This window comes from Chrysochloris asiatica, unplaced genomic scaffold (genome assembly GCF_000296735.1).
Source record: "Chrysochloris asiatica unplaced genomic scaffold, ChrAsi1.0 scaffold00003, whole genome shotgun sequence".
NCBI classification, from domain to species: domain Eukaryota; kingdom Metazoa; phylum Chordata; class Mammalia; order Afrosoricida; family Chrysochloridae; genus Chrysochloris; species Chrysochloris asiatica.
Window position 1 is genome coordinate 21,090,076 of NW_006408521.1, and position 20,752 is coordinate 21,110,827.

The 20,752-nt window shown below is 42.4% G+C and overlaps 1 protein-coding gene across 2 annotated transcripts in view; it reads right to left on the minus strand.

Moving 5' to 3' along the window:
- ALDH18A1 (aldehyde dehydrogenase 18 family, member A1) overlaps positions 1 to 20,752 on the minus strand; it is a 42,356-nt gene that overhangs the window by 15,669 nt on the left and 5,935 nt on the right. The window contains exons 2-9 of one of the 2 annotated variants that reach the window (XM_006831180.1): positions 15,882 to 16,096; positions 12,499 to 12,648; positions 12,297 to 12,401; positions 7,321 to 7,473; positions 6,865 to 6,955; positions 2,924 to 3,048; positions 1,742 to 1,886; positions 540 to 613 (exon numbers count right to left, since the gene is read on the minus strand). In XM_006831180.1, the coding sequence (XP_006831243.1) occupies positions 540 to 613; positions 1,742 to 1,886; positions 2,924 to 3,048; positions 6,865 to 6,955; positions 7,321 to 7,473; positions 12,297 to 12,401; positions 12,499 to 12,648; positions 15,882 to 16,096 (1,058 nt within the window). Of the gene's footprint in view, positions 1 to 539; positions 614 to 1,741; positions 1,887 to 2,923; positions 3,049 to 6,864; positions 6,956 to 7,314; positions 7,474 to 12,296; positions 12,402 to 12,498; positions 12,649 to 15,881; positions 16,097 to 20,752 lie in introns of both variants that reach the window. The other variant, XM_006831179.1, reaches the window with a different exon arrangement.

The window sequence follows — 20,752 nt, forward strand, 5'->3', positions numbered from 1 at the left end:
AGGATTATTTAAAGACCATCAAAAGACAAAACCCAGTCTTGATCACAATCAAGAGACACTGTCCAGTCTTGACCACCTGAGCAGACACCAAGCATACCCAGTTGTTGGCTTAGGGGAAATCTGGCCAATTGTGTGGGGATTACTGAAGGAGTAGAAGAAAATGGCTTGAGAAAGAAAAGCTAGGCTTCTCCTTTTCTTTCCTTTCTCTGCTGTGGCTACTTTAGATTCTCTTCTCCTTCCTTAGGCCAAAGTTTCCCTAGCACAGACCAATCAATCTTAAGTTCATTATTGGCATCACATCTTGATAAGCAAGCAGGCCTTGGCCAACCAAAGACAAAGGGAAAATAAAATTTAACAAAAGGACAAAGGTATAGTGTATTCAAATCAGACTTGTGACTCAGGATAACTGTGGAACACCAAGGAAGAATAAGGTGGAGTTGGCAGGCGGGGCTGTTTCACGAAACTGCTTACAATGGATCTGCCCGTACAGCATGACTCAATCTGAAAACTATAGTACAACCACGGGAGACAGTTATTACCTGCTCAGGTTCCAAAGTGGCCAACAGCCTTCCTCCAGATCGAGCCATCTCCCCCTGCTGCTCGATGTTAGGACCTGTGAATTTGCAAACGTCAGACCTTAGTTCTTCCTCCTGATCCCAGCACATGCACAAGCTCACTGTCATGCACACAGAAGGAATGCTCATGTCATGGGATGCTTGCTTCACATATACGGAGGTCACTTTGACCAGCGAAACAACAAAGAATAACTTAGGTGTACACATCGCTTCTGGTATTTCTGGGGCCAACAATACACTTTACAGTTTCTACAGCTCTCTTCAATACCACTTTGGCTTCTCTTTTAAACTTTACTTGCATTTCTGAAGGGGGAGGATAAGACAATTCTGTCCATCATGAACACCTGAGAGCACAAACACCATTGACCCCAGAGTGGGAGAAAATATGAAACGAAATTCAAAATCATAAAAAGACTGGGCTTACTGGTTAGAGATTGGAGGAATCTGAAACTATGGCCCTTGGTCATCCTTCAGGTCTGGAAGGGAATTTGCCCTTTGTGGCCCAAATGTCAGGCCAGCGGCAGTTAGGTATGGAGTAGGGACAACAATACTAGTAAGGTATGTTCAACATGGAATGGTCAACCATTCACGATAAAAACAGCAACTTTTACCTAAGGACAAAGTCAGAAGGGTGGAATGTAAAGAACCAGAGAGAGGAAGTAGGATAGCTTTTGTTAGTTACATGGAGGGGACTACAATCATTGTGATGAAAAAAAGGATGATTTGTTGTATGTAAAACTGATGATCTGCTCTGCAAACCTTCACTCAATTCATAATAAAAATTCAGACAATGGGCTACAGTACAGTTACTATAAATAATAATTTAAAAAGTATCTCATGCACCTTTGCAATAATTAGTATCTAGCATACAGCATGGACCTAGCAAATGTTTCCTGAGAAAATGAAAGCTTATGCTCCTTAGCTCAGTGATTTGGGAGAGGACAAGAGACCTTAGCTAGACAAGTTAGATAGAATTTCACCACAGCACAGCAAAATCCAATTTTGCAAATAATATTCAAAAGCTCTGTCATATTTTCATCACATTAACACATGGATTTTGTGATCTCTATTCCCAAAGTGAGAGCTGAGTCTTCAGTTGCATCTCAACTGTGGTGTCACTAGCCATGGATGCCCGAGGTTGTGGGGCCTTATGGAGACCTACTTACCTGCAGGTTTTACTTCTGAAAAGAAGGTGCCAACTTTCTTTCCTTCCACAATGTCTGTGATGACATGCCCAGACACCTTTGGGTGGGTTCCGTTGGCAATAACAACAGAAGTGCCACCCTTCAAAGCCCAGAGCGCCGCATTCACCTAGAGAGGTCAGATCTAAAAATGAGACTCAGCTCCCTGTATGGTCTAGTCACCTATACTTTCAACCTTCACAAAGACATAAGATATTGGGCAATTTAGGTAGATAAGCAAAGCTTTTGATAGCTTCAAAGCTCAGAAAACATGGTCAGGTTACATTCTTTTCTTCCAATGCACAGTCCAACCATGCCTGTGTTGCCTAAAGACAAGCCAGCCCCTCCGGAATTTTCAGCATGTGCTCTTCCAGACTCTCTGGGGCCCACAATACTAGTACTGGGACTCCTAACTTTGACATCTTCCTTATTATATTTTGTCTTAGAAGCAGGTCAGGTTTTGACTGACTCTGATTCTGAGTAGGTTTAGGTTGGTTAAACAGAGCTGTTAGGAGTGTCCTTTTCTGGACCTGTCCTCTTATCTCCTTTGTGCTTGCTGCCTGCCTTGCCCCCATGACCCCTTTTTGGAGTTCTCATCTCTGCCAGGGGTACTTACGATGCTGTACCTTAAAGATACACCTTTCTGGAACAATTACCAGGGAGAATTTTTGAAAAATTCTACTAAGAAATATTTGACCTGATAATAACACGACAGAATTTACAAATTATGAAATGTATACAGGCCTTACCCTACGGAGTCCACAATATGAACACAGCATTTATTAATGACTAGAGTACACCTGTATAATATTCATCAACCCTGTATTTCCCAGACCCACTGCCACTGAGTCCTGAATTTCAGCTCACAGCGGCCCTGGAGGACAAACAGGGTACAAGTGCTCCTTAGGGGCTCTGAGACTGCAAACCTTTACAGAGCAGACAGTCTCATCTTTCTCCCAGGGAGCAGCTGATCAATTTGAACTGCCGACCCAGCAGCCCAATGTTTAGCCCACTGTGCCACCAGGGCTCTTTCATCTGTATTCAGATAATATACATTATTTATGTGTGCCTCTATCTGAATCACTAACCCCCAGACAATTATACAAATAAAAGGGACACAGTAGTGTTTGGGCTACAGTCAGTTAGGGCACCTGGTTCTTTTCTTACCTTGGCTTCCATGCCACCCAGTCCCACTCTAGACTTGGTTCCAAATGTCACCGACTGCTGATCTCCAGGATAAAAGGTATCAATGAGTTTAGCATCATCTGACCCTGGGGGCATGTCAAAGAGGCCTAAAAAGAAGATGAGAGTCAGTGGGGCAGCTCGGAGAGAAGGGAGTGTGTCCCAAAGCCAGATCTACTCAGCCCCTAAGGACCACCCTACACTTTCCTCCCCAGCTGAATTCGGCTGTACCAACAGTTCTAAGCAGAGACGAGAACAGGGGTAGGTGGAGTTCACCCACACTAAAAACAAACAAACAAAGAAATCCCATCTCTAGACCAGCTCCCCTCACACACTTATGTAACCTAGTTTCACAGATGTATGTTTTCCCTGACTACATCCTTGCCCCATAGTCTCCAGGATTGAAAAAGAACAGGATCCACTGCAGAAACAGTGAAGCAGCCATATACGGGATAATGGGACTATTTCCAGGAAAGATGAAATGTGAGACAGGTACTCATTAACTCACAGTACCCTTTGACTCCCCATTTTATGAACGAGTGTCCATGAAGGTTATGCTGAGTCCACAGAACTCATGACTCTTGGCATTTAGTCTGGATTTACTGCCATAAAGAATATGTCTCTTTTAAAACAGAGTAGAGTGACAGAAAATAGAGTTAACATGAAGTGTTCCGTGCATGCAATTCAAGATGAAAAACTCACAATTCCACTTAGAAAAAGACCACGTTGGAGCCTTTGGAGAAGAGAAGTGGGGGAGGAGAGGCTCGAAGAAATGTGGAGAAGACCTAATGAGACCCACACAGGGATATACTTCATGCGGTTGGGGGCTGCCTGACGAATATTTTGGGCAGGGATGTCCTATACTTGGTTGTTGTGTGTCCTGTGCTATAACACATCTATCCCCTCCATTATTCTAAATCTTCAATACAACTTTGCTGTACACAACCTCTCTTGGGGAGAGAAGAAATTGGTGCTCCATCTAGAACAAAGCAGCACCAACAAAGATCAGTAATTACAGGGAGAGCAAGAGTAACCTCACACACTATCTGTCTACCTCAACCCAGTACCCCACAACTCTTCTAGGACTGTGGGTTGGGTCATCCCTAGAAGCTTCAATGCTATGAGATCATAACCTTGACTTCTGAGGCTGTTTCAATTTCATACAGGTACTGTATCAACAACTCAGAACTTCTCCAGAGACATCCAGGGATTCCCAGCATTCTGGTATTTTGCCTATTGCTTTTTTTCACTTTTAGCAGCTTTTCAAATCCACCTAGAACATATAGCACAAACCTCCCAATGACCAATTTTGGTGTTTGAAGCCACTCTGAAAACTTGGATTTACTAGAGTGTGTTTCACATTGGCTTTTACAAGTGGGTCTCTTTGTATCACATCCTTTCCCTTGTTTGGGGCAATAGAGGAGAAAAGGAGTGTTTTAAAATGAGACAGGTTTAAATATGAAAAGAGCCTATGTCATGCACTTGCTATATGACTCAGCACCTACCATTTAGCTGATCTGAACTAAGTGAATTTATTTGTATAACTGGGCTAGTGTATCTACTTTGCAGAGATGCCCCAAGGATTTAAAAAGGGGCATTTGCAAAGCTCTTAGCACAATTATTGGCACAGTGTAGAAATCCAGTAAAATTTGTGTACTGAAATGAAATGCCTTCTTCTTCAGGGGGCTCACTCACCTCAACTAAGTGGTTCCTATTCTGAAACTTCAGATTGCAGTGTGTAAACATAGGACTAAGGCTTTTTACAGGCTGTCAATGATGTTAGTAAGTACCAGTGAGATGGTTCCAACCCATAGCAACCCTGTACAGGGTTTCTGAGGAGTGACTGGTGAGCTTGAACTGCCGACCTTGTGGTTCAAACGACTTTGCAGTCCAGCGCATTAACCTGCAGTGCCACCCCAGGACTCCTTTTTACAGGTAAAGATACTGAAATAAAGGTGTGGCATCTCGATTTTCCACATGCACAGAAGACATACATTCATTCACATCTGCCCCTGCTGTATCTGGGCACCTCACTGTCCTTCCTTCTTCATGCCGGAGTACAAAATAGAAAACAAGTTCTATAAAGCTACCTGCCTTGGGTGTGGGCTGGATTTTTCTGACCTCCTGGGAATATAATGGGGAGCTTTTCAAATCCTGGAAGTTTAGCCTATTTTGAACATAGCGTGGCACTGTAGGATAGGCACTAGACTGCTTTAACTGAAAGACCAACAGTTCCAATCCACCAACCACTCCTTGGAAACCCTATACAGAGACACCATGAATCAGAACAGACTTGACGGCACTTAACATCAACAATCATGCTCTTTGAAGTAGAACTGTGACATGGAAAAGCTTAAGAAAGTAAGAAGAGTGAATACAGCCAACTTGAATCAGAGTAAAGGAGACAGAAAACCAAAGATGCATGAAAACAATGAATCCAAAAAGCTTATGGACCATGTGAACCTCAGGTTCTAGGACCCTGAGACTGGAAGACCTAGATGACTACCATAGTGAAAGGATTACAACAGGAGGTCCAGGACAGAGGGGGAGAAAAATATGGAACAAAACTCAAAATCATGAAAAAGTTCAGTGGACTTGTCTGATGGAGACAGCTGAGACTATGACTCTCAGACACTCTTCAAGTCTAGAACTCACCCCCCCACCCCCAGCAGCTCAACTTCCATCCAGACAACAAACAGGTTATTCCTCAAGACAAACAAACCACCTGAGATAAAAAAAAAAAAAAAAAAAAAAACAGCATTTGCCCAGTGGTAATGTTCAGAAGTTAGGAAGGATGAACAGAAATGATAAACACAAGGCGGCAGTGGAAAGAGAGCTATTACACTGTGGGGATTACAATCAATGCCACAAATCAAAACATGTATGAGTTACCAAACAGAGAACCAATTTTCTGGGGAAACTTTCACCCAAATTACAATAATAAGTTAAAAAAAAAGAATCAAGGGGGAAGCCTAGTGGGGTCCCAATATGAGGAAGTGAACACAGAGAAGAACACAGTAGCAGAGCATTGTTAAGTGCTGTTGAGTCAGTTCCAACTCACAGCAATCTCCTATAGCAGTTCCAAGGAGCAGCTGGTGGGCTTGAACTGCTGACCTTGTGGTCGGTAGTCCCATGCCAATCCTGGCCACATAGGGTTGTCTGTAGTGACTCAATTACAAATACGTCCCATGACTTACATTAAAAACAAATGTGATCCAAACCACAATGAAATGTTATTAGCCTCTCGTGAGGATGGCTAACATTTAAAGAGGCAAGCAATTAATATTCAGCGTGGGTAAGATGTAGAGAATACGGAACCCTCAGACACTGACGGTGGGAAACCAGCCATGCAGTCCTCAAAAGGCTAACACAATGCTAGCAACAGGTGAAATAAAAACACAGGTCCATGTAGAAATAAATGACCTGAAGGATCCCCAGCTGATGAATGAGTAAATAAGACGTAGTCTAGCCATACAACGGAGTCCTGGTATGGCGCTGTAGGTTAATGCGTCAGACTGCAAAGCCATTTGAACTGCAAGGTCAGCGGTTCAAGCTCACCAGCTGCTCCTCGGAAACCCTTTACAGGGTCGCTAAGGGTCAGAACCGACTCAATGGCACTTCAAAAGTGCCTAGAAATAATGTTTCAGCATTCAAACTATCTCCTAAACTCCCTTACACTCTTTTGAGTCATAACACCCTTTGTCAGACTGTATATCTGAAAAATAAATAATGGTCCACAGTAAAAAAAAAAATTTCTAGTCCTGGTGTAGTGCTGTAGGATAAGCACTTGACTGCTAACCACAAGGTGAGCAGTTCAAACCCATCAGCCACTCCTCGGAAACTCAACACAGGCCCTGACTCCATGGCACAAGAACACCAAGGATTGAAATAAGGAGGGAAACTCATAAACCAACACATACACATACCTTCTACGTCGGAAAGAACAATCAAGAGGTCAGTTTTCATTTCCACGGCCAGACGGGCAGCCAGGCTATCATTATCTTTAACACTAATGACCTGCAATACGGGTTAAAAAGTCTTAAGTGAGCTAAACAGTTCAAACAGAAATTCACAGAAGCCCTTAGGTAGACTCCAGCAGACAAAACCAGTGACTGAGTATGTGAATGGCAGCACTTTTAGGTCCCGGCTACCTCCTAAACATAATGTCCTGCAACCCCTTTTCCAAACACAAAGCCAAGCTCACAGCAGCACCACCCTAAAGAATTAGCTCACCCCTCAAAGTGCAACCACCCCCTCCCCCCTGCACCTCATCTCCATGCGTGATGCCTGCATCTCTCTGGTGTTAGTTAGCACATGCAGCTCTGCGTGGTGTTAGTACATCCAGCATGCTCAACCCGTAGGCATACTTTACCCACATTTACCCCCTGGAGGTCACTATTGGGCTCAGCTGGGGGGACAACAGCATCGTTTGTGTTGATAATTGGGACGATGTTCATTCGAAGGAGCTCATGAAGTGTCCCATTGAGGTTCTGACGCTTCTGCTCATCATGGAAATCCAGATTGGTCACCAAAATCTAAAACAAATTCAACAGGCCCAAAATGCTAGGGAGTAAGTGATAAATTTCCCACATGGGTACAGCATACAAAAGATGTTAACAGTAAGGGGGTCAAACTGTAGGCTTCTGGGACTCTACATAGATAGAAATGGAATATACATCTTTGGATGCTCATCCAATTATTTTAGAACTAAAAAATTTTTTTCCTTGTTTTAATTTTCAAAATCACCTGGAAGATTTAAGGATGTTCAAGACTTTTTTTTTTTTTTTAAGGTTTTTTATTGTGGATTGAGTGAAAGTTTACAGGGTAGATCATCAGCAAACATCAAAAAAGGAGAGGACAATAAATGTTGGCGGGGACGTGGAGAGACTGGGACACTTTTACATTGCTGGTGGGATTGCAAAATGGTCCAACCTCCTTGGAAAGCAATATGGCGCTTCCTCAGAAGGCTGGAAATAGAAATACCTTATTATGATCCAGCAATTCCCCTACTTGGTATTTATCCACAAGAAATACAAGACATAACACGAGTAGATAGATGCACACCAATGTTCATAGCAGCACTATTTACAATAGCAAAAAGATGGAGACAGCCAAAGTGCCCATAAACAAACTGTGGTACATACACACAATGGAATATTATTTTACCTTGAAAAATAACAAGGAAGCTGCAAGCCACCACATAACATGGATGAACCCTGAGGACATTATGTTGAGTGAAATTAGTCAGTCACAAAAGGAGAAATACTGCATAGGACCATACTAATCGGAGGGGGGGGAATTCTTTCTGGTTATAGGGATGTGGGGGGTAGGGTGAGGGGAGGGAGGGGAAGGTGGAGCACAAAGCAGGGAACAGACACAGGATAGTTTGGATGCTGGGAGGGAGCAATATATAAGAACGGGGAGGGGAATAGAAGAACAAAGCAGATGAAAGAACAATTAGGCAGGTTTGCATGGGCTAAGTGGGACAGGTAAATGATGATGTATGCACAATCTTGGAACAACAGGACTCTGGGATACAGGGATTGAGACATGGTTGGAATGGGCAAAAGGGGGGAAATAATGTTAAGATAGATGCTTGGCCGTCTTTTGAATCTTGGTTTCCCTTGCATACCATTATAAAAGACACTAAAGGGGGAGAGAAGGAAATAGCCAGAAATATCACCATAGAAAGTTTGTAGGTCCGTCTTCTGCCTATAACTGATTGGAATACTTAAAATGGGGCTACAATGTACCCAGTGAAGGAGGCTTCCTGTGGAGCCTCTGCATTACATAAGACTACAGGTGGAATCCTAAACAGCATCCAGAATCTTCAGAGGTGGGAAATTTCCACTTGAAAGGATGGGCAGACCAGCCTAGAGTAGCTAGAAGAACAGAAGATACTTCTTGAAAGAAAGACCAACAGGAAAATTACAAAACAATATAGGTAGACTGACTGATTACTACAAGAACAAGCAAGTTGCTTGCCCAAGCAAGGAGACATCAAGGCAAGTGGTAGGGTCCCCTCAGAGCAAACCCCCTTCCAAGACTAAGACTCAATGGGAATACAAGCTCTGATTGGTGACCACGTTCGTCACCGATAAGGGTTAAGTGAGAGAAAAACAGCAATGAGCTGTGAGCTAAGCCCTACAACGTCCAATAGACTCCTGTGAACCTGGTTGAAACCTGGTTGGCCAGCAGTGTGGCAAGACCTGGGGACTCTTGGACCCAGAGTCAGTGACACAGCTACAGAGGATTAGAGTGGAGAGTGAAGTGTCCACCTGATAAGAAGAGAGGGCATATGCACAAGAACACCCATACTTGCACATAATACCCACTTGACCTGGCTTCAATGACTGGATGATCAGAGCTCATCTAGAAGAAGAAAGAAGAGGGAAAAAAAGAGTAATCTGATACAATTTGGTGAACTTGACCTACACCTATGGATGCAGTAGCTCAAAAGAGGGAACAAATCTTTACAGCAAGGATCATTCCCAACCCCTCCAACACAGAGTAGACAGGGATGGGCAACTTGGGACATTGGCTATCCAAAGTGGGGGGAATACAAAGGCAAGAAGTGACTAGCTTTCAAGAGGGAACCTAGATCCAGAGGGCATGGAGGAAGTGGAATCTCCAAAGAGTAGTAGCCAATCTGTATAGAAGGGGCTGATGAAAGGAGATGTGGATAGGTCTCTTATGATATAATAGTGAATAATTGTTATCAGGACTGATTGTGAGGGTTGGAAATGTAAAGGTAGACATTTTGTAGCAAGGCGGGGCTAACTTTGAAAAGTGATTAACTTTGCAGTCTAGGAGCGGTGGTCCCTGGGACCATCAAGAGAGAAGAGCAGAGAGCGGGACCCTACCAAGAGAAGCAGTGACGCCAGAGATGGAGGCAGAGACGATGACGTAGAGAGATGGAGCAGCTGGGGACTTTAGACCCAGAGAGGGAGAGGGGCTGTGTGCTGATGACCAGGGAGCAGGCTTGCAGACCCTTTGGTTGGTTGGTGATGCATGGAGGGGACTGTAACCATAGCAATGAAACGATATACGATAGGATGAATGTAAAACTAATGTTCTCCCATGTAAACAATCATATAATTCACAATAAAACACTAAAAAAACAAAAAGTACTAACATTTGCAGACCAAAAAAAAAAAAAAAAGTATGTTTTTTTTGTTTAGCAGGAGAGAATACATGGGGATAGTAAAAAACTGATGGCTGATGGTGGGATGCCATGGAGTTGGTTTCGACCCATAATGACCCTGTATAGGGTTTCCAAGGCTGTAAATCTTCATGGTAGCAGAAAGCCCTCATCTTTTTCCCACAGAATGACTGGTAGTTTTGAACTGCTGACCTTGAGGTTAGGAACCCACCCAACTTGTAACCACTATGCTACCAGAGCTCCTTAGCAAAAACCTAAATGGTACAAATTCCTAAAACTGATGAATAAAGCTTTAATGTTATCTCTCTGATAAGCTTAAGGAAAGGGTTCTTGCTTATAGAACAGGCTGAAGAGAGACGGTCAAGAACAGATAGTAAAAGTGGGTGTGGCCAAGGGCTGAACTAGAGTCTGGTTATGGGGACTGAAAGGAAAACAGCATTATTAAGAAAGAAAGTCCAGCAACCTTAAATAACAGAAAATGTGGGTAAGGAAGACAGACGTAACAAGACTGAAGGAACCAATCCACTCACTCATTTGATAAAAAATTTGTTAAGTAACTATGAGTTGCTGGGCCCCGTACTAGATGCTGGGATGGAGAATAAATGTTGGCGGTTTAGGGGAAGATGAAACGGGGCCCATTTTTCTTAAACAAGGCCATGGGCTTCTTTTAAAACAAATTTAGTTCACAGGAAATAGGACTAGGGCAAAGCTGAACATATAGATTCTAGTCATGATGTGTGAAAAGTCCAACAGTAAAAGCAAACACATCTTTGCCAGAAAGGCAGGCAAGAGGTCTAAAGGTCCAGTGAACATACCTTTTAATCAGCAAGGGATAGGGATCTGGCCACAAAAGTAAGAGACAAAGCTTCAAGACAGAAAAATGTGTTTCAGTTCTATATAGAAAAAAAATCTAAATGGTTACACTTGTTTAAACAACTCACTTGGGATTTACAAAAGCTACTAATAACGGCTTCTATGTAGGATCCCTAAAGAAAATAAAGAACTTAAGGAAAAGGTGCAAAGGGCAGAGATTTCCTGTAGATCAAAGCACCCAGGAAGGGCTCGTGTGTGAGAGGCCCATGGATTGGTGCTTGTGGAAAAAGTGTTGGGCGCAGAGCTCTTATTCATCCATAATAACAGAAATGTTTAATGCTACTATAATAATAATTTTTAAGAAGTCCCACACCAAAAGTCCTCAAAAAGCCCTGTCCTGGGGAGGGTTAGGGAACAAAACAAAAGCAAAGTCTGGACCTAAACTTCCTTCCCTGGTTCTAAACATTTTTTAAAAAACTAAAGACTGGGCTGTGAAGAAGAGATAGCTGGTAGGAAAAAAGAGCGAATAAAGGTCTAGATTCTATGCATCTGTACAGACACAGAAAACCTCACATCACAGAGAGGGGGCATCACAATAATATTGGAACAAATTCATGGCTCTCTGTTTTTGTTTTAACCTATTACTCCAGGACACCTGGTACAATACCAAAGCAGCATTGTGATGACAATCGAGAAAATGAAGAAACAGAAGTTAAGCGTCTTTAGTTCTACTATGAAATGACTGATATTTAGATGTTTTTAAATGGTGTTTGGTTGCATAGATGATTTGATGATCTGCTCTGTAAACCTTTACTTAATTCACAATGAAGAAAAGAATATTTAGAACCAAGGTTCCAGAACTTTCAGGGTCATTACTAAAAATGTGTAAGTTCGGGGAGAACAGAGACCATGTCTGATTTGTTTGCCACACTATCCTTGATACCTAATGTACTGTTTGGTATACTATAGGTGCTCAATAAATATTTATTGAATGAATGAAAAACAAACCAATTACATCAGCATTCCTCTTTTCCTTCAATACTCAATGTTGTTGCTGTTGTTGAGTGCTGTCGAGTTAGTTTCGACCCATAGCAACCCTGTATAGAGAGTTTCCAAGGAACAACTGGTGAGTTTGAACCGCCAACCTTGCGGATCAAACCGACTTTGCAGTCCAGCGTGTTAACCCACAGCGCCACACCAGGACTCCTCAATACTCAATAGGTATCTATTATATGAAGGTCTAGTGGCAAGTGCAACTAGTGAAGGCAAGATTGTATTCTGGCAGTCTGGATCCAGAATCCTGCTCATAGTCTGATCGCTTATGGAATTCACTCTCTGGCCCCACCGCCCCCATACCACCCCCCATTAAGCCCAGCTTCTCACCTGGGCAGCACAGATGCTGTACTGGGTAAACATGGCCTCATACAAGGCCATAAGCCCACTCTGTCCAGCGGCTGCGCAAGCTCGGGCCTCTAAGACTGGAATTGACTGTAAGACAGAATCAAATCAGGTATGGTTGGGATTGAGGATCAGGGAAGGGAGCCTGAAGACCCCTGTCACAGGGCATGGGGAAAGCAGCACTCACCATCTCCTTCAGCTGGTTCTGCCCTGAGTGCAGGGCCTGACGCACACTCTGAGACAGAAGGATCTCATGGCGCAAGCGTTGCTTGCCAAAGGCTACTGCTCCACTGGTCACCAGCATCATCTCTCGCCCCTGGTTCTGCAGCACTGACACCTGACGTTGAGGAAGGAAAAGGCACACAAGTTGCTCTATGCCTCCCTCTTTCTTCATTAGAGACCCAAGTAGGGTAGACTAGTGTTGCTGCCAAGTTGGCTCACACTCATGGAGACGTTATACATAACAGAACCAAATGTTGCCCAGTTCTCAGCCATCTCCATGATCTTTGGCATATTTGAGCTCATTGTGAAGTGGATCCCAAAGGCAGGTTTGTGGACCCACCTTGCTTGGCTGGTCCTGTAAGAACCACATAGATTGTTGAATAAAAAATCCTACTTTTTTGCCTTAAATCTGTTTAGTAGGTGGCAGGCACAAACCCAAAGTTCTTAACAAGGGCATTCAAGTCTGTAGTCAGGTTTAGGATCAAAGGACTTGATGGTATCTTAGGTGTCTGTGCAATTCAGGTCTAGCTGCTCCATGAAATAAACTCCAGAACCGAAGTCTGAAGGGAAAAACTACAATGTAATCTTAGTAGAGGAGGTTGTTGTGTGGTGATGTAGGAGTAGCACTGGACTGCTAACACCAAGGCCGGTGGTTCAAACCCACCAGCCACTCTTTGGAAACCCTTTAGGGTCTCTATGAGTCAGAACCAACTCAACAGCACTTAACAACCTATGGGTTTCCTTTGCCTAAATTAGGGATAGACATTGCTCCCGTTCTACTCTTTGTCTGGAGTCAGTTCTGGTCATTTGGATTCCTCTGTTGGACAGATTCACATGAAGGAAGCAAAGACTTAATATACCCAGAGAGTAAGTGTTTCCAACTTGTCTACTGATGCCTGAACCTGATTACAGCTGTGACAAGCCATGATTTAACCACAAAATCTCACAACTTTTACCACAGAAACTTGTGCAAAATGATCATTAACCATCACGCACCTATAACCCTTCAACAACTATCATGGACAGATCTCACTTTCCAATGTAACCTCTCTCTTGACCTCCATCATTGTTTTAAAGTACACCCCACACCCCAGTCATATCACATGTTATTAGTTGCTGTCAAGTTGATTCTGACTCAAGGTGACCCCACGTGTGCTGACTAGAACTGCCCCACAGGGTTTGTAAGGCTACGCCCTTTCAGAAACTGATTTTCAGGCTTGTTTTCTGAGGTATCTCTGGGAGAGTCAGAACCGCCGATCTCTGACTAATAGCAGAGAACTTAATCATCTGTGCCACCTAGGCAGATCATATCGTCTATAAATGTTTCATGAGGAATCTCTAAAAGGCAGGGAATGCACATGTACAGGCATATATTCATGAGACCAATATCTAAAAAAAGTTGAATAATTCCTTAGTAGCAAATATGAGTCAGTGTTCACATTGCCTTTCTCTTACTTGAAGTATAAAGTACTTAGCATTTAACTGAAAAATACCAAGGACAAAGATACACAATGCACTAACCAAGTGTCTCTAATAATCCTTGCAATTTTTTTTTTTTTTTAAATATGTAATTAAAGAAATTTGCTTACTCTCTGGAGTTTCCCAGTCTGGATTTTGGTGATTAATCATGCTCTCCATATTTCCTGTAAACTGCTGTTAGACAGAGAGGCTTGATATATTTTTTTGCTAGAATTCTAACTAGGTGGCCTTGTACGTGTCCAATAACTCACCCACCGCCATCAAATCCATTTTGCCTCATAGCGACCATGTATAGGGATTCTGAGGCTGTAAATCTTTACAGAAGCAGAAAGCCTCATCTTTCTCTTGTGGAGTAGCTGGTGGAATAGAACTGTGGACCCTGTGGATAACAAGCCTGTGCTTATCCTACAGTATCATTAGGGGTTCTTACATGCCCAATAAGGGAGCTACATAATTCCAGCCGTCTATTTTTATGAGTTGTTGATGATCACCAAATTTGTCAAATTGAATTGGCAGACTTTGATAATAATTGCTTACTACAGAAAATATAAGAAAATTTCACCACATTTCAGGTTATCACTTTCCCAATATCAAATCCTTAGGAAAGCTGTTTTTTAAAACCTGAAATATAGTTATGGAAGATAGAGCTGACTATCTCTGGGGATGCCTGGGATGCTTGGTTTTTATGCTTTTGACTAGCAAACTATCACTCCAAGGTAAAATATGGTCTACCATCTGGTTTTGTAAATAAAGTTTTGTTAGAATGAACTCTGGTTTTGTTTAGATTGTTGTCCATTTCTGCTTAACAGACAACATGTCTAAAAAAGTCTAAAATATTTACTATCTGGTCCTTTTCAGAAAAGGTTTGCTTTTCTGATCCTTGCTCTCGCCCAAAGCAAAGGCAGTGAGATTATGATGTGATGTTTAAAGCCCAAATCCCCCAGCTGACTCCCACATTCGTTACTGATAGCCTGACTTGACTACATAAAAACCTCCTGGGAAATTCTGCACTGAGTGCTCCCGAAGCCCAAGTTCCCCATCGCAATCTGGAGACAGTGTGGCTCCTGTGTGAAGAAGGATCCTGCACGCCTGCTCACAGGATGGCTCACTTACACTCTCTCCTGTGGCACTGTATCCTTTGCCCTTAAATGAGAACCCCACATGTGCATGCTCGGTGATGTCTGGTGAGTCCTTTCTAATATCTAAACTTGTGAAGTAAACATCAGCTGTCATTACAAAGATTTCCTGATTATCGGGTAATTTAACTTAAAAAGAAAAAGCCCATCAGAACAGAAAAAAACCTCACTATTTACACCCATTAATCAGGACATTTAACTGTGTCTATGTACTAAAATCATGTGGGGAACTTTAAAACCACAGCAACTTGGGCTCCCTCCCAGAAATACTTATTAACTGGTCTGATGTACCACCCAGGCGTCTCCAGGCTCTTCAGAGGATTCTACTATGCAGCCATATCTCCTTATCACTAAAGAAAGGAAAGGAGCCCTGGTGAAGTAGAGGGTTATGTGCTGGGCTGCTAGCCACAAGGTCAGCAGTTCAAATCCACCAGTGGCTCCACAGAAAGAAGAGGCTTTCTGCTTCTGTAAAGATTTACAGCCTCGGAAACCCTATACATGGTCATTAGAAGTTGGAACTGACTGTACAGCATACAGCCAAGGCCAAGTGAACTATGACACCACTCTACCCTTATCCTGGGACATCATCTCCTACAGCATTTACACTGGGGAAGGGGGATTTCCAGATTGGGTGAAATTATTTTTTGATTTTAGCAAGTCCAAAAGGCTGCACCAACAATGTTAAAACCCTGTAATGTTTTAGTTCAGCAGGATTTCTCATCTTGGCAATTACCTGCTCTACAATAGATGCCAGACGCCCCAGTGCCAGGCCACATTCATCCCCTCGGGTTACCACGGCACTTCCGAGTTTCACCACGATCCTCTTAGCATGTTTCAGCTCACTGCGGTGGGCAAAAGACTTGCCATGGGTACGACTGAGGGGCACCGTAATAAATGGGATGTTGCTCCAAGAACGAACATGGCTGATAGTTGGAGTTTGGGCACGATCTGCAGCCCCTAAACAAAATCAAATACAAGGAAGAGAAACACATAATAGAGCATTTCAATATAAAGATGTAGGCAGAATAGTAAACAGTTTAGCCATCCAAAGTAGCTTTGTTATTACTGAATGAAAAGTGTATCAGAAACTATACGGAGCATGTTATCTCTTATTGTGTGAGAGTTTATACTCTATACAGCACCAAGGTTACAGGCATATTCAAACGCTCATTGAAGACATGTTGGCAAAATGTATCAAAGGCCTTAAAAATGTACACATCTTCTGAGCAAGTTCATGTTCAAAATTTATCTGAAGAAACTAATCAAAGATAGGGGCAAGAAGATTTATCAGAAGGCTGTTCGCCAGAGTGCTATTTTATAATAGGAAGAATTAGAGGCAGAGTAAATTTCCAAAATAGGAGAAAAATAAACATTTTTATAATTTTACTAACAGAGGAAAATCCTGTCGTATATTATTGTCATATACATGCCTCAATGTATAAGAGAAAGATGAAGAAGACAAACATCTCTTGGGGATATTATGGGTGGTTGGAATTTTCTTGGTTCTCATTTGTATTTTCCAAATTTATGCAGTAAAAATGCACTGCTATTTCATACCCAGAAAAACTATCATAATCTAAGAAAACAATTATTTAAAAATTATACCATATATGTTTTGTTATTGTTGTTAAGTGCCACCAAGTTGGTTCCAACTCATAGTGACTCTGTATAGGGTTCCCGAGGACCAACTGGTGGGTTTGAACTGCCAACCTTGTGGTTCGCACTCCCGTGGTGATCCTACAGCGTCATACCAAGAGTCAAGTAGGGGTAAATTACTCTAAAAAGAAATGAATCCTAGATAGTTTTTCCCTCATGTCAAGTGTCTTGTTGTTTAAATAAACTTAAACTTCTTTAAAGTGACAGAAGAAAGAATTGTGCAGTGGCAATAAGAGAGGAGGCTCTTTCACAGAGCTGTTCAGTGGTATAATTCCCATGTTCCATGGGTCGGGACACCCAGCTCTAATTTCTGACCAATGTACAGGATAGCCTGCCAGAGGAGGAGAGATCTTGTGGAGCAACCCAACAGAGCCTTTCTGGTCCCTAACAAGCAGCCTAGAGCCAGTCTGCGAGCTGACATGACACATAACCATTGTGCAGTGGAGCCTGGTCCAAAACGCCAACTCATAAAACTGTGACCATAACAGTTGTTTCAAGTCCCTAAGATACTTAGTGAGTAACGGAACTCGTCTTCAAACCCAAGAACTCTGGCTACAGACCCTGAACTTTTAACCCTTGTAGTTGCTGTTGAGTTGGTTCGGACTCATAGCAACCCTATACAGGGTTTCTGAGGAGCAGCTGGTGGCTTTGAACTGTTGACCTTGTGGTTCGCACTCCAGTGCTGATCCTACAGCGCCACACCAGGAGTCCCTTACACTGTATTTTTTTCTTTACATGCATGGGAAAGAAGAGGTTTTTCAGAAGCAAGTCATCCTGCAATGAGGTTAGATATGATTTAGGTGTCATCGAGAATCAACTGAAAAACATCATGAACAGCCTTTTCAACAAATAGTGCTGTTACAATTGGACAAAGACAAAAATGAACCTTGACCTAAACTTCATCACTTATGCAAAAATTAACTCAAAATGCATCACAGACGAAAAAAGGAGAAAACATTCAAGATTTAACACTACACAGAGGTCTCAGACTTCACCCCAAAAGCACAACCCATAATAGAAAAAACTGATTAAGCTGAATCTCATTAAAATAAGAACAAAAGACTGTTACAAGGATGAAACAAGCTACACACTGGGAGAAAATATTGGCCAACTACATATTTAATAAAGATATCTAGAAGTTACAGAAAACTCTCAAAATTCAATACTAAAAAACAATCCAACTAGAAATGATCAAAAGATAGGAATAGATATTTCCTTGACAATATACAGATAAGCAGTTTTAAAAAGCTCAACCTCATTAGACATTGTTGTTGTTTGTTGTTAAGTGCCATCGAGTCGGTTCCGACCCATAGCGACCCTTAACAGGGTTTCCAAGGGTGTAAATCTTTACGGGAGTAGAAAGCCTCATCTTTCTCCCGCGGAGCGGCTGGTAGTTTTGAACCGCTGACCTTAAGGTTCGCAGCCCGATTCGTAACCACTATGCTACCAGAGATCCTGTTAGGAGAAAACAAATTAAAATCAGTATGAGATCACCACACACCTATCGGAATGACTACACTAAAAAGTGACAAAGCTCGTGATGGTGAGGATGAAGAGACAGTGAGAATGGACTCCTGGTGTGGTGCTATGGGATAACTGCTGGACCACAAGGTCGCTTTGAACTGTAAGGTCGGCAGTTCAAACTCAACAGCTGCTCCTCGGAAACCCTATATAGGATACCATGAGTTGTAACCAACTCAATAGCACTTAACAGCTCCACAAAAGCAAATTGGTAGCTTTTATAAAACTAAACTTGCAATTTTCATACAATCCAGTAATTGTACTTCTGAGCTTTTATCCCAGAGAGCGAAAAACTATGCTTGAACAAAATCTTGTATACAATGTTCACTGTAGCCTTAACCATAATAGCCAAGAAAAGGAAACCAGAATGCCTTCATTGAGTGAATGGTTATACTAACTGTGGTATATATAAAACACTGATTACTGTTCTGTAATGAAAAGGAACACACTGGACTTCCAGCAGGATGACAAATTTTGCAGACACACTACACAGACCCTCTACAACAAAGACAAGAGAGACCCAATAAAACAGATATAGGTGATAATCCTGGAACCAAAGCAGCAGAGAACAACCTGAGATTACCATACATGAGTAAAGACAAGTGGACTGAATACTGACTGGGAGAAGAAGCTCAACAGGGGTAGCAAGAGAGGTTGACAGGTGAACTGTGGCTGGCATGATCTGGCACAGCCATCTTGAACTTTTACGAGCAGCAATGGATCCAGATGGATATCTCATGGAAGGATGTATGCCAGTAGCTGGGAGACAAGAAAGGTGAGATTCTCTCACGTTCCCCACATTTCCCTGGTGACCAGTTGCCCGCTCAGCCCTCCATAAGCCCTGCACCGTCCCCTTTATGGCCCTGCTCTGCCAGAGGTCAGAGTCATGTTATTATGAGTTGGGCAACTAGCATTCCACCCTGGCACCTGTCTCTTCAGATCAGTAGAACATGCAGAAGTGGTCCCTTGGCCAGCCTTGGACAAGCATGAAACCCCATAACTAGGCACCCTACCCCCAGCTGTCGGCTGGGCTGGAGAGTATTCCTCTGTGAACAAAGACCCTCTCATCATAGACACCACACACCTAGGCCAACAGGAAGTCCATTTACAGCCGGGCACACCACCCTCTCCCTCTTCCTCCCTTATGAGCTACTTGGCTGGCAGACGGCACCAAACTACACTGAGTACCCTGCCGCTAGTTTTCACCTTGCAGAGTCTGGCCCCAGCCCTGTGTTTTTTCCCTTCATTTTCTCATTCTTTCCCTTCTCATTGTTTATCCTTTCTTTCTCCACCTTTCTTTTTTCTCTTCCTCCTTCTCTTCATTGTTTCTCTTGCTTTTTCTTTACTATCCTCAACTGTTTTCTTCTTCCCTTGCCCTATTTTGTTTATTGTGCTTTATTTTCTCTTTTCATCTTCTCTTGTTTTATTTTCCTTTACTGTTTTCTCTTTTTAATTATTATATTCTTTTCCCTTGCTGCTATCAGTTTTTTTCACCTTTCTTCTTTTTTTGCTGTTGTGTTTTTTATCTTATGAGATTTCTTTTTTTTTCTTCCCTTCTTGCTCTACCTCACAGAAGACAACCTTACCCATGCAGTCTGCCACAACCATGTGCCCTACAGCCCCACCCAGTGAGAAAGAGCTTCTGTACCACCTGATCAATGACAAGACAGCAGCCAACTCTACCAAAACCCACCCAAAACTGCATTATGCGAGCATCTAAGAGGGAACTGTGCCCATACTTCCACTGTCTATCACACTCACCTGGAGGCAGGTTATGAATGCCTAAGAATACACCAACATACCATCAACAATTAAATACAAATACAATGACACCACAATATGGAGTCAGCAGACAATTTCAGTTAACACAAAGAAACAAGACAGAGGAACTCAAACAAGTGATTAAATTGCAGAGCCAAAAATTGTTTCCATAAAAGAAAAGGTATTGGGACTACCTGAAATAGAAGGACATTTAAGTACTTCTGACAGACTGAGAGGAGAACACAGAAACAACTTTAAAAGAATTCAGGAAAATACTACAAGAACAAACTGGCAAAATAAATGTGAAATTGGAGACAATGTAAAAACTGAAAGTAGAGATGCAGAAGACTAATACCAAGATTTCAGAAATGGATAATATACTGAAAGGACAATGAGTAAATCTGAATAAACGGAAGGCCCAGGAAGTAAGGGTGAAGACAAACCTGTCAATACTAGTCTGCTAGTAGGACAGTCAGAAAAAACAAACTCAAAATCTAAAGAAAGCCTAAGATTTAAGTGGGACACCATCAAGAGGAATAACTTATGAGTGATTGGTATTCCAGAACAAAAAGAAAAAAACGACTGAAGAATTGTTGGAAGAAAATTTCCCTAACATCATGAAAGCCGAGCAGATATGCACTCCAGACACAGAACAAACCCCAAACT